Here is a 13659-nt window from a genome sequence, read left to right on the forward strand (position 1 = left end):
TAAGACATAGATTGGGTTTATTTGTCATTCACAGAAATGCATTCTTACCGCAGGGTTAATATTGCACAATACATTACATTATTACTATAGGTTTCCTTTCAAATATATGAAAATACATTATGTGTGTGAGCAATGAGTAGCACTGTAACTCTATAGTGAGGAAGTGGTTGCAACGATCACATTAAAGCAGCAGAAGCAGCAGCAGCATAGAGGGTGGTCACGTAGTGGAGCTATTCAATAGCACGATGATCAGGATCTCTGATTCCTCTCAGTGGTTATTATATAACCATTTGGTATACATTATTATGATACTACTGGCTTTTAAAGGAAGAGGGGAGAGGAGGAAGCTCAACCCCAGAGGCAAGGCGTGGGGCAGAGACATTGGGTCTTAGCCGCTGGAGACTTGATCACCAGATCCTTGGCGATCTCCACTGTCCCAAACAAGGGGAAAAGCTTCTCATCGAAGCTCTCGTTGTAGGTGTAAATGTGAAAATGTTTGTCCACGTCAAAGAAAGACAGCTGGCCGTGGTCGTAGTCGAGGTAGATGCCCACCTTGCCGGGGATGAGGCCGGCGGGCAGGGCGGTGAATGGCACCGTCAGTGCCTTCAGCTCGGTGCCCCTCTCCAGTCGCAGGCTCAGGTAACCCGTGTCTGTGTTCAGGGACTTGAAGCCTTTCCTCAGGGCCGACTCTTTGGCCACGCCCAGCCTCCAGTCCCGCTCTCCCACGTCCACCTCCCAGTAGTGGCGGCCCGAGCTGAAGCCCTCCACCCCGACAGCACACCACCAGCCGTCAAAGCGTTGGTGGTAGTTGGGAACATCCTTCCGCTCGAAGCCACAGCGCATCTTCTTCTCATCAGTGATGAGCAGATCAGGGTTGGCTGTGTCCAGATCCAGAGTCACCTCCACTTGAGGGAAAAGTAACAATTACGGGACAGGTTCGGTAGAGATTATATTGATTAATAATTTGATCAAACGAAAGCTGTACCTGAAGCATCTGAGATCCAATCCCACACTGCAAAAAACAGAGGGCTTTAGTAGTAAGAAATGGACGTCTGTATAAATGCAATGCATAATGTTGCAAACCTGGTTTAGTAGAATAAGAGCTGTGTTGTCAGTAGTTATTGGCTGTACAACAGTGTTACAGGTCCAAACAGAGGATATTGTAACAACAAGAATCTTAAGGAAAAGGAGTGCTTGTCAGAGCTGAATTTTTTTTGTTGATTGAACGTTTAGGCCTTAGCAGGAAAAAATATCCATATGAACAACACACAGTCCTCTCTTTGGATCCTTGTGTGATTTTTCTGTTCATAGTAAATAGATAAGTGTGTTGACCTCCTAATTGCAGATGAAGTTGTCATTTATCTTTCTTCATTTAGATCAGGGATCTTAAACAAGGGGTCTGGGACACCTAACAGGTCCTCAAAGTCACTGCAGGGGGTGAAAAAATTCAAATGTCTTAACATGAATCCAACATATTATGAGCAAACATATATGGTCTATAGGTAAGGTCCTAGTTACTAAAAGGCCTTCCACAGTTTATCCTAGGGATTCACTGTGCCACATGTATGTTTAAAATTATAACATGATTATTAAAAATTGTGCCAACAATTACTAGATTTAAATAGTTTAGTATTCTCTGCAAAAAAAAAAATGTATAAAGGCTTTAGGCCCCTCTACATGTTACTGAGGGCACAGTATAATATGCAACTCTTTTTATACAATATATGTAGTATGGGGACCCTGCTCTTTCAGTTGAGGGGTCCTTGGCTTAAAAAAGCGTTGAAGACCCTTTATGTAGATCAAACCGATGCATCTACAAACATATTAACAGTTTAGAAGATTGAAAACTTCAGCCTCTTTTTATTTTTTGTATTCTGGTGTCCTATACCTGAACCCCACTGGAGTGGCATGTGTACAATATGCATCTACTTTGCTTCAAACCAAATAATGAGCCTTGTGGATAATCACATATTTTAATGGTGCAAAACTACAATAAAATGTATGTTTGCCAATTAGCAACGATTGGCAAACATGGTCCATACAAGAGCACTACCATGTTGATTACATTACCGAGCAGTCAGAATGTAGCTTGAAACCAGTGAAGCGGTTTAATGTTATTGTTTTAAAAGCATGGTGATGTACAGTATATCACTCACCTGGTTGAGGAATGTAGGATATGGCACCTGGATGGATACAGTAACAGACTTATAAGAAAATGAAATCTTTGATACTGATTGGAATTTTACTTGATTCAGTTTTGATTTACAAACCAATCTTTTGAGTCCTTTGCTTCCACATGAGCCACTGCTGCGGTATGGTATCCTGCGAGAACACATCAAAAAGGTTTGTTTTACACCTGCACAATAAACACAAGGTAGTTAAGCATACTCCTTGAACAGTTACATGGACTTCTACCTTATCTGGGCGCTGCACAATTAAAGTCCAAAAAACCAGCTCCATAGCGGTCAGCAGATTGGGCGCGCGGCCCCAGCGCCAGGCTGACTGCAGGTCCTCCAGAGCCTTTGCAACAGGTTCCCCAGGCCACACACTTTGCTGCAAGATGATCAATATGAATACAATGTGTCTATTGATAAAACAGCATGAAATCTTTATGGTATATTTGGACTTCCCACCTCAGGCTGAGCTCTCACGTCCTTGATCCAGTTGAGAATCACAGTTTTGGCCTGTAGCATGTCCTGCTCATTAATCATATCCGGCTGTTTGACCTCGTCCATCTCTGGCCAGCCATCTGTCTGCAAGGGCCTCTTCTGCACACAGTAACATACAAACCTTTAGTGGAAAAACCTCTCTGCACCTTCAGTAAGTATCGTCATAGTCTGTCCCTATCACTCTCCCTCTGGAAATGGATGGTTTTCACAGGTAAGCACCTTGCTCTCTAACATTAAGGCCCATTGTAGAATGAAGACCCTGCAGAGAGAGGCTGGCCAGATGTCATCAAGGTTCCAGATGTGCTCCAGGACTGCTGACCTCTGCAGAGGCAAAGAGAGAGACAAGAGAGGAAAACATGGGGTTGGTGAAAGACTAAGATGTAAAGACAAAACCGGTTACATATTAAGTCTGACAAAATTATTTGAGTTTTCATGAGTGAATTGTTACCTGGCACACTCGGCGTAAATCTCGAGCCAGATCCACAATAAACAGCTGATCCTCATCCAAAGGCTCCCTCTTCTCATTCTTCGCTCTCTTGTGTGATTCCTGTGGAAAAAACATTACGTAAAATAAAAGATTTTCTGTGGGAAAGTGCTTGGAAAGGGAAGAGTTCTCAGTGAAAAAAAAGAACGTTTGGAGGACATTAGTGCTGCTTTACAAGTTCCTTAGAAAGTAATAAGGTCAAATTAGAAAGGAGGGGGTCACTCAGCCTGATCAAAATGCACATCATGGCTGTGTTTCTGTCAGCAGAAAAGAAAAGCCCCCCTTCCTTTCAGGCTCCCACAGCAGCTCTCTCTTGTTGAATTAAATCCGGAAAGGAGAAGTGCATGCACGCACCTAATACTAAAAGAATCTGCTTAAGAATCAAGGTGACCCAAAAAAAAACAGGCTTACACATTAAACAGACATTGTTTTGGTTTCTCTTTTTTTTTTTTTATATAGAGTGAACCACGTTACCTTTATTTTGGCGGTAAGATTTTTGGCCGGCTCCACCATGAAGTGAAAACACTGCATCATCTTGGCTGGTCTGTAATAAGAATCCTTTGGTGAAAAAACAAAAAAATAATACATTATAAATGTTAGTTTAGAAAATGATTTCACAGCAAAAACTTTTTTTTCTCTCTTGTAGCCTGGCCACTCAAACAAAGGACATTGGAGGTTACATGGTTATATCTGTAATCAGCAGTAGTGGAATGTAACTAAATGCATTTACTCAAATAATGACAATAAAAACTATTTTGACATTCTTGTACTTGTTGTTTTATATTCCTACATTACTGAGAGACATTTTGTACTTTTTACCCCACTACATTTATTTTATACTTTTAGGATGAAAAATATATGGTATGAATATATAACTTATAAGGCCGTCACAGAAATAAAATGAGTGCAGTACTATAACAGCCAGTAGTATACAAATGACCTTGACATTGGTCTTAAGTGAGCCTGTAAACTGGGACACTGCTAATGTTTACTTCCAAAACACCAGCATGTGATGCAAATCATTTAACACGTGATGGAAAGAAAATTCCAGTGTGATCAGCTTGTTAAAAATGAGAAATGTCGCATCCTGCTGCAGCAGGCATTATTAAACAAGTAAAGTGAATCAAGTTGTTATCTCTGGAGAGGGATGAGAAATGGGTCCAACAGGAAGTCTTTCGGGAGGTCATATTCGAGCCCAGAACACATAAGTGTTCATTAACTGGAGCAGAATCGAGCGATCAGAACAGGCAGTCTGAAACGTGACTGGCCCTGCACACTTCCAGCTGCCAGTCTGAGCATGTCCATTATTAAGTTCTCTCTTTTCTGTCTTCCTCACTTACTTTCTCTCCATCGTCATCTGCAGAAAAATGCATGAGCTCAGTCTGTGTCTGGTTGGCACTAAAGCCTTGGGGATGCAATTTTGAACAGGTTTACATGCAGACCCAGACTGAGGAGGATGTGGGTGAATGCAATGCCATAAATAAATAAATCCTAACTTTACGTACACTTTAACCTATTTAGTTAATTAACACTAGTGTTTATCTACAGTTTCTCTAATTAAACACAGTCATAGACAGGTCTGGTTTGGCTATGAATAAAGTTATGCAGGTTATTTTTTTTTATATCAGCACAGTCAAGCTCCACAAAGCTGCAGCACTCAGGTATGAGTACAGTACCTGTGTATGTGGTTCACACTGTATGTCCTGTTCCTTAATGTGCAGTAAATCATACTGAGCTAAGGCGAAATATTTGATAGTATTATATTTTTGCAAATATAGGCCTATTTAATTGCAGCGACTGAAATCAAGCTAAGGAAAATGAAAAGACTGGATGCGTTAACAATGTCTTGGAAAACATGACCATGCAGTTTTTGCAGAGCGACCCAGTTAGAGGCCAGCTGATGACTGCGCATGAGGTATAACTGCCGTATGACTTTGCGGCAAATCTGGATTATAGTTGCACTTAGACTCCTTATGCACGTTTTAAAATGTAATTTATATGCCGCTCAACACGTAACAGAATGAAATGTTACATAGCCTAAATGTATGCTAGTTATGTCATAACTGCAGTGCGTCCTGCACACAACAACCCAAATAAGACAAGGTTGATATGATAACGCGCATTTAACACACGAACCTACCTTGGTCCTCACAGGTTGGGTAAAGAAGTTTTCTTTTTCTCTTGCCTTAAGAGCGAGCAGCCGTCGGTGTCTGGAGGAAGTGTGCTGCAGTGTCTGACCTTGTTTACACACATGCCAGACTTACAGTCGGCTGTTCGAGCAGGTTCGGTTTTCTCCGTCAGTGACGAACGAGGTGCCCCGTTGGTCAAAGCGCACTGCCATGTTTGGAAGGTAATTATGACGCTGATACTGACCATGGATACTGACGCAGGTTTACATTTTGGACAAATGCAAAGTGAATAGGCTACATTTGCTCTAATGCTGTACTTAAGTATAGTTTTGAGGTACTTGTACTTAACTATTTCTTCTCCACTTCTTGCTACTTTATTATTTTCCTCCATTGCGGTAGAGGAAACTATTGTACCTTTAGGCCTACCCCACTACATCAATTCATAGTCCCTTTGCATATTTTATACAAAGCAAATGATCACTCACTTTAAAAAAAATCTAATGCAAGGTGACAGATTATCCTGGCTAACAGCACGTCAAGTACAGATACTTTAACATTAAAATGCTTCTTACATTTTTATACATCAATATTAACTGAATATAACTCAGGGGCCATTCTCCTGCGTAACATTGTTCCAAAGTAATATTTTCAGTGCAGGACTTTTGCTTGTAACGGCGAATTATTACAATGTTGTAGGCTACTGGGATCCAAATACTACCAATAATACGAGTGAAACTTCATCTTATGATGGTATTTTAAATTTAAGCCTGACACTTGTTCACAGGGTTATGTGACTAAATGGGGTTGAAAGAGGTCAACAGTATTAGCATGTTGGCACAAGATTAAAAAAAAACTAACATTTGACCTCAAAGATAGGAGCAAAACTAAAATTTGAAAATAAACTTTGAAAATGAGTAACATTAGATATTCAGAACAAATGTGGGACAATGCATTTAGGCAATAGAAGTCAACAAGACAATACATTTTTTGTTCATCTATTTTCTGATCATTTCTATTACTGAGACAAATTTCTGATGACGTGCCGTCTCACATTACATTACTGCAGTTTATTTTTTAATCTTAACTGTATTTTAAGAGATGACAGAAAAAGATCATACGGAAAATGTATTCAATGAGCTTCCCTTTAAATCGGGGTGATCCAAGGGACAGGCATCTCAATGCAAATTAATTTAAGTAGTATGAGACCTCATAAAAAAAGCCTCAGATTACTAGTTGGACAAGAATCTCCTTTTAAAGGAAGTTTCCTTTCTGTCTTACACACCCCTACATACATAGTCATGGAAATGTAATTATCAAAGGCCAGCCTTGATATGAGTAATACTGCAGCAGTCTGTAATTACTGTTCTTGATCATGCTTTAGTTAAACATGCGTAATGTGCTATACTGCTGTATGATTAAAATTGTCCATCAACAAAACAAGAAAAGTAGTTATTTGTAATTATATTTGTTTCAGGAGTCACTCATTTTTCTTCTATAAATACAGTACAAGACTATGTGCAATGTGACAAACATTTACTGTGAGTACATGACAGATTGTAGAGAATAACTTTGTAGGAAAAGGAAAAACAAAACACTTCCCGACAAGGAACTTAGTATTTCTTCGTAGTTTACATCTCACTCCATTTCATTTTGCTCCATGACGCCTGTTCTCGGAGAACAGAACAAACGAATCAATGTTTCTGTCCTAGCAATGCAAAGTGTGAAATCATCAAGAGTCCCATCTGCCTTAACAAAAAAAAATTGTGGTAAAAAAAACATTTCCTGGAATATACAGTATGTCTTCATATAACTTTATGGAAGGCACTCTCATTAGCACCTTTAGTAGTTCTCCTTCTCAAATGATGAACCACATGCTATATGGAAGTATAGCACGGCTTTGATAGGGTAAAGAATCATTCAGTCAGGCAATCAATCAATCAATCAATCAACCAACCAATCAATCATCAATCACCCACTTTTATTTGTCACATGAAATGATACAAGGGATAATTCCAGTAAAATGTAATCCCATCAGCTCCTTCAACTTGGGCATGATTCATTATGAGCAGAATGTGGCCATCAGATCGGCACATAGAAAAAAAGTCACCCGGTTGAAAGGCACCGGCAATCAAAGATCCAACCAAGTCTCTGCAAAAGGACACAATCGTCCCGATATCCCGTTGGAATCCAGAGAAGTAACGTCAGTGTTCAATTCCTCCACGCTTGCCCTGGTGCCCTCCCTAGAGACGGCAATGGATGTAAAGATGGTCTTGCTTGTCCAAGTAGTCAGGATCGTAACCAAAGGTCGTAGCTGATAGCCCCTACGTTTCCCTCTGGGTTGTTTACTCGGATGTTAACACTTGAAAACGTGACTGGCCAGCTGGCTAGCAAAGCCAGGTTAGCAGAGTTGGCAGGAGACTGGAAAGTTGCTTTCCTGTTCCTGATGAGCGACTCATAGCCACACGCCATCACCATCCAATGTCAACCACGTAAAAGACAACTAGTATTTGTAAATTAGACAATTCAGGATACATTTTGCTGAGCTGACAGAGAGGCGACTGGCACGGTCCACGCCTTCTAGAAGACATAGAAATGTCAATGTTTGACAGACACAAACAGTTCTCCAATAATCTTACAATCTCTTGTTTTAGGAGCAGCACAATAAAAGAGAAGAGAAGTGTTCACCGAAAGTATAATCAACAAAGTAAATAGTGGTTTCCTTTTTGGTATGTTGTAGTCCACAACTTTCTTCTTCAAGGTGTACCAGCCACCTCAGTAAAAAGTCAATAGTCAATACAGTCAATATCCAGTGATTCTCTGTTATAATGTATCAGCATGGCAGAGTATAACTGTCACAAAGTCTTTTTAACATTCAAACGTCAAAAGCCAAAGGTGTCCTTATGGATGCTCCTTTTATCAGCTATCTCTCAAGATCAACTCAGCCTTCTTGATGTATCAGAATCAGTTTGTGGGAAGGATCCAGACGTGATCCAATCTTCAACTCTTTTGTTCCTTTGGTAACTTAATCTGTGTATAAAGCTATCACGTGTTTTTCACATTCATCAGACAGCTGGAGATGCTCGCTCAGTATTCACACATGTAGAACAGTGCTATTGGTGTTATCACAGTTGAATGGATGATGAGTGTCGGGCCCTGTGTTGGTGTAGATACTCTGAGGAGGGGAGATGTCCAGACTGGATGAGAGGATGTTGTACGGCAAATCCACTGACTGGCGGATACTCTCTTCATATGTTGGAGGAGCCTGTCGGAAATGCAGAAAAATAAGAGAGATTTAAAAACATACAAACTATTTATATTCCTCACTTGCTAGAATACACTGCCCTCGCTATCCTGTCTAGTATAAATGTGCAAAGCCATCTGAGACTTTTACTGTGATATACTGACATACATAAATCAGAAACAATATAACCACAGAATTCTTCAGGACAGACAGAAATTGTTTTCCCAGGATGAAAGTGTTGCTTGGAAAACACCCTGAGGTATGATATCTATCCTAAAAAAATAAGTGGGAGATGTTTGTAGTTTGTATTAATCTCCACGTTGGCCGCATAGAACATATTTGTCTCCAAAGCATTATCTTTCTCATCTGGCAGATTTACACTTCCCGACTGGCTCTTCTTATCTTTTAATTGCTTGGGGACCCTCGGGCAACAAGAGCAACCCTACAACCGTGCCCTTTGTGTGATACACACACCAGGCCACAAAGTGTTATTACTATCCTGCCTTGGGCTGCACGTCAGACAGAGGTAAATTAAGGAGGCCATCAGTTGAACTCTGTTTAGGGGGAGGGAGACTTTTATGCGACTAGTGATGGGTTGACTGGAAAGTACTGTGTGTTTCTTTGTATTTGTGTGTGCGTGTGCGTGTGCGTGTGCGTGTGCGGGCATGTGTGTGTGTGTGTGTGTGTGTGTGTGTGTGTGAAAGAGAGTAAGAGATGGGCAGCCATGCTGACTACTGTTTCATTAAGGAAAAAAGGAGAGGTCAAAGAAAAAAAAAAACAGTACAAGACGGGAGCACAAAGCAGCATTCCCGGTCACTGTTTGCATTCAGTATGCAGGCTTTAATTATGTTTGATGTGCCTTTTTCTCATTACCTTGTTTGCTCAAGCGTCAAAAGCTCAGCAAAAGATCAACACGGTAAAACCTTGAAATGCGGCCGCCAGTACAATTCAGCTGGGTGCATCAGATGAGCCGATAGCGTATCCTGTTTACTGCACTGTGAATGCAGTCTAATCTTTGTACAAGCTCTTGTTACAATATTGTTTGACAGTGTGGTCATAATATAAAAAGCCTGCTTCTTATCATCTCCATTCAACATGAGGGGCATCCAAAATAAGAGGAGATATGAGCGTTAGCATTCTTTGACATTGTAGGAGTACAATATCTTTTATGTTCCCAGACTTAACAACAGCACCTGAGATACTTCATTGTCCCAGCATTTGGGACTGTATCAAGCGCTGTGACACAGTTCTAATCCCTACTTTAGCCAACCTCAGTCACAATGGGTCCATTGAGGCCGAAGCGGTCTGCAATCATTAGGTGGATCTGCCTCTGGCGGTCCTTCTTTCGGACGCTCTCGTAGGAGGGGAGTCTCGGCAGGGGGGCCTCCAGTGTCGGCAGCCTGTAGCTGGAGGGCAGGCCGACGTAGAACAGCTGACCTGCCTGCTGAGACGCATACAGACCCAAACACAGAGGGACACTTATGAAGGATGGGAAACAGAAGCTTTTATGTGCTGAGGATTTGTGGATCATTGAAACCCACTTTAAAGTTGCAGTCATTAAAAACGTTAATTTCAGAGGTTTGTAATCCACGCAGAAATATGTGTACTGTACAATATGTGTTGTAAGAGGGAACTGATAGTGTTTCTATATCCCCTGCAACAGTGTACACTGAAGGCAAAACTGATCATAATAACATTCTAGACTCTCACCTGAGGGTTGTTGTCATCCATGATGTGAGTCTGCTCCAGACAAGGAGATCCCACCAGTGTCTGTCTGCTGCTGTAGTACTGAGGAGGAGCATCCTGTAAAACAAGCATTAATGACTGGAACAAGTGTGTCTCAGAAAGCACAGCCTTTAGTCATTTATTACAAACATTAATCTGTTTCTATTTGAACTACTAAGCCTACTGCAATTAGTCAAAAATCTACTCATTTCAGCCCCATTGACCAATGTTCATGCCTTGTTTAATCACTGTAGACCCTGGCTGGTTTAGCGATACCATAAATTATCTGATCAATAAGACGACAACCCTCCAATTTCCGTGCCTCCTCCCGGTCCCACCCACTCTAAAACAAGACATGTCAGAGTCTCACTGTAAAAGGGTGCAACAGTCCTGAAAAAAGACCAGGAAAACTAGGTAATTGCCTTGAGTCTAAATGAGTCTCCTTTGTGTGGAGAACAATGTGGTGTCCTACTGTGGCATCATAGTCCCTAGGCAACAAACCACACCGTGTGGTCTTTTCAGTAGTGTCTCTCTCTTCCCCTTGTAACTGCAGCAGGTACCTCTTAACGAGCACACTCCAATACACATTATGGCCCCTCGTATGTCACTGGGGCATTACAACAAAGTCAGTTTGTAGCCTAACTGGGATTTAAATTCAGTGTGAGGGTCAGAGATGTTAGGACAACTTTTGCTGCTATTACTGAGGATATTCCCTCTGACTACGAGGCAACAAAAGTGGGGGTTCAGAATGCAATAACTAGTATTAAAATGTCAGATCATTTTTCCCAGGCCAGTTAAACAATGACATCAGTCAAACGTAGAGTGACGCACGCTAACGACCTTTGCCATAACCCTCACATCGTTTCAGAGAGAGAGAGACGACACCAAAAAGGTGATGTCAAAGGTCACTTTCCCTCACTGGTTTGTACTTTTAAGAAGCCCGAAAAAGTCCTCAAGAAAAAAAAAATAGAAGACTTATTCTTTTGTCTCCTGCCATTGATTCAGCCAGTGTGAAAAAGCACAACCGTGTAAAATCAGTGTTGAAGTCGGGGGAGGACCCCAGCGGCAGTGTGCCTTTTTTCACCGCTGCAACCTAAAGGAGATCCATTGTCCTCCTTGTGTCCCCAACACCCACAGTGGGGTCTGCCCACTATTCATGGTGCAAACTGAAGCAGGGAAAGGTATGTGACGATGAAGTTGAAGACATGAAATGCCCCACAGGAACACAATGAAAGAGCGTTTGTGTGATTCCCTCGCAGAATGACTAACCTTTACTTTCGGTATCCTTAAAAGAAGAACAATTAAAAAGCTTTTCCTTTTTCAATCACATACCTCAATTTCAAGTAAGAATCTGGTTTCAGGAAGAATGTCTTGTATGTACTCATAGATGTATTCAACACTCTGTACTCAGTGTTTACAGTCTGTCACGTGTTGATTATTGTACTGACCTGACAACAGGTTAATATCTTATCAGCCACATTGTGTTCAGGTACAGCTGTAACTAGAGGCCAGCTCTGTTAGAAACGCTCTGTTAGTTCCTTAAATCGGACAACAGGACTTCTCCATCAAAACAACGGCAGAGCAGAGCTTCCTGTCAGTTGGAGGGGGAGGTATGAGTCTCTGCAATCCGAAGATAACACTCAACTTCACCCCTGGGACTCACGGAGGTGAGGAAGAGGAAACAGAGAGAATGGCCAACCAATGAAAAGTTACTTCTGTGGAGTGTTTACATTTCCAGATCACCTCATCCTGCACCAACGCCTACAGGTTTATTCAGGCAGTTATCTTAAGTAGGTAGATACATTTGGGATGTTGGAGATAAAAAAATACACTAAAACATACACTTTCTTATAAAAAAAAAAAAAAACTTAAAAGATTAGCTTGTTTTGCTTCACCTGCTATGTTGATGTTAGCAACAACATCTGATTCACAGTGATTTAATTACACTGGGGCTGCTGATGTAGCATCAATATGTGTGGTAAGTGCTAATTCTGTCCAATTCCATTAGAGTTACTGTGGCAGACATTTCTGGAGGGCAGCTAATTCAACTGAGGCAAATCCATCGCCTGACAATGATCATATCAAGTGTATTGTATTGTAGTCCATTTCCCACAGCATGCAAATTGAATCTGACACTTCTTAATGGCGTGACACTGAGTGTGCATGGTGTCTCTGAGTCCGTGTCCTCTCCACTCATCAGCTCAACAACTGTGCTGGATCAGGTTCAAACGTGGACATAGAAGTGAGTCACTTTAAAAAATTTAAACAAATTTAAAAAAAACTGAAAACTCAGCACAAAAGACACTTTCTCCCCTTTGTTTTGTTTTCTTACCATATCTGCATGTGGCCCCTGATAGGAGCGGAGTTTGCAGCACTGAAGATCCTTGCGGTAAATAATGGACAGCAGCACCACAATGACCACAAAGAACACCAGGGAAGAAACTGTTTGGAAAGCAGAAGAGCAGGACGTGTTTGATAATCACTGTTGAACAGACACATTTTGTGTTTTTTTTTTTTTGTCTGGGTGTAAAACAACTTGTAAAAGAACAGTTTTATCTTTTTAAAAGTTCAAGTTGAGCAAGTTGATTCACTTTGGACAGTTTTGAATGACAGTCTTTTTCTACCACTTGAACACTTAAAGGAGTAATTTCTGTCTAATGCTCTGTGCCTGTCCATCAAACACAATGACAGCTGGAAAATAATAGACTTAGGCTGTTCTGTCATCTGTAATTATGTTTAAGAGCTTGAGTGCAATATTTGACAATTGGGCTGCTATCTATAAAAGAAGTGAACACACATGGATCCACAGGAATCAGACAAGTAAAAGCTCACTATCCAGACAGATGTTTCTCTAGTCTAGCACAATTAGCTTTTTTTATTCACAGTTTGAAGGTTTTACTTACAGGATGCAGCGACCACTGTGAGTTGATCCGATGTCAGCTGTGAGGAGGGGATGGTTGGACTTGCAGTTGTGGACATTTCTTCTGTGAAAACTGTTAATGTTCCCTTCAGAAATCCTCTTGAACTTACCAGACCCAAGACAAAGGCTCTCATCTTACATAATATACTTAGAAAAAGAAACGGAGACCAGGTCTGTCGCTGCTCTTCATCGTCTGCTCGGTCCCAGACAGGGTGACAGTCCACATGCGATCTGCAAGTCGGATCAAACTCTCCACTCGGTAAACATGCCACAGCGTGTGTGAAGGCGCACTGACGCCCTCTCCCAGCCGCGTGACGACGCACTGGCTCTGCGCTGGACGGCAGTTTGGTTTATGGACACTGGCAGGCAGCAGCCACTATGAGCCAACTGATTTATTATAAAGTTTCCCCAGCACATCAGTATAACAGATTACAAACAGTCTACATTATGTTGTAATGAACACAGACAACTCCTGCTGCTTCCTCCGCCGT

General features: G+C 41.4%; 2 protein-coding genes across 4 annotated transcripts; both read right to left on the reverse strand.

The window, feature by feature from the left end:
- si:ch211-120g10.1 (butyrophilin subfamily 3 member A3) lies at positions 1–11653 on the reverse strand. 2 transcript variants are annotated; one of them, XM_034893328.1, is made up of 10 exons: positions 11649–11653; positions 3628–3711; positions 3118–3216; positions 2889–2990; positions 2634–2768; positions 2416–2553; positions 2271–2322; positions 2157–2183; positions 986–1012; positions 1–905 (listed from the first exon to the last, which is right to left on the reverse strand). In XM_034893328.1, the coding sequence occupies exons 2-10, from the start codon at positions 3685–3687 to the stop codon at positions 349–351; spliced, it is 1197 nt and encodes a 398-aa protein (XP_034749219.1). In that variant the 5' UTR covers positions 3688–3711; positions 11649–11653; the 3' UTR covers positions 1–348. The 2 variants fall into 2 exon arrangements, with proteins under 2 accessions (XP_034749219.1, XP_034749218.1); XM_034893327.1 differs by lacking the exon at positions 11649–11653 and adding an exon at positions 5294–5507.
- si:ch73-364h19.1 lies at positions 6713–13659 on the reverse strand. Of its 2 annotated transcripts, none has more exons than XM_034893342.1 (5): positions 13152–13659; positions 12581–12690; positions 10234–10326; positions 9794–9967; positions 6713–8544 (listed from the first exon to the last, which is right to left on the reverse strand). In XM_034893342.1, the coding sequence occupies exons 1-5, from the start codon at positions 13300–13302 to the stop codon at positions 8374–8376; spliced, it is 699 nt and encodes a 232-aa protein (XP_034749233.1). In that variant the 5' UTR covers positions 13303–13659; the 3' UTR covers positions 6713–8373. The 2 variants fall into 2 exon arrangements, with proteins under 2 accessions (XP_034749233.1, XP_034749235.1); XM_034893344.1 differs by having other exon boundaries at positions 9794–9964; positions 13152–13655.

The sequence above is a fragment of the Etheostoma cragini genome, chromosome 15 (genome assembly GCF_013103735.1).
Source record: "Etheostoma cragini isolate CJK2018 chromosome 15, CSU_Ecrag_1.0, whole genome shotgun sequence".
Lineage (NCBI taxonomy): Eukaryota > Metazoa > Chordata > Actinopteri > Perciformes > Percidae > Etheostoma > Etheostoma cragini.

Coding starts and splice junctions, on each gene's coding strand:
- si:ch211-120g10.1 (XM_034893328.1), bottom strand. CDS start 3,687: ATGATGCAGTGTTTTCACTTCATGGTGGAGCCGGCCAAAAATCTTACC. Junction 2,184..2,270: donor GCAAAGGACTCAAAAGATTG/GTTTGTAAATCA, acceptor GTATCCATCCAG/GTGCCATATCCTACATTCCT. Junction 906..985: donor TTGGATCTCAGATGCTTCAG/GTACAGCTTTCG, acceptor TTTTCCCTCAAG/TGGAGGTGACTCTGGATCTG.
- si:ch73-364h19.1 (XM_034893342.1), bottom strand. CDS start 13,302: ATGAGAGCCTTTGTCTTGGGTCTGGTAAGTTCAAGAGGATTTCTGAAG. Junction 12,691..13,151: donor CACAGTGGTCGCTGCATCCT/GTAAGTAAAACC, acceptor CTTTCCAAACAG/TTTCTTCCCTGGTGTTCTTT. Junction 10,327..12,580: donor AGGGGCCACATGCAGATATG/GTAAGAAAACAA, acceptor CTTGTTTTACAG/GATGCTCCTCCTCAGTACTA.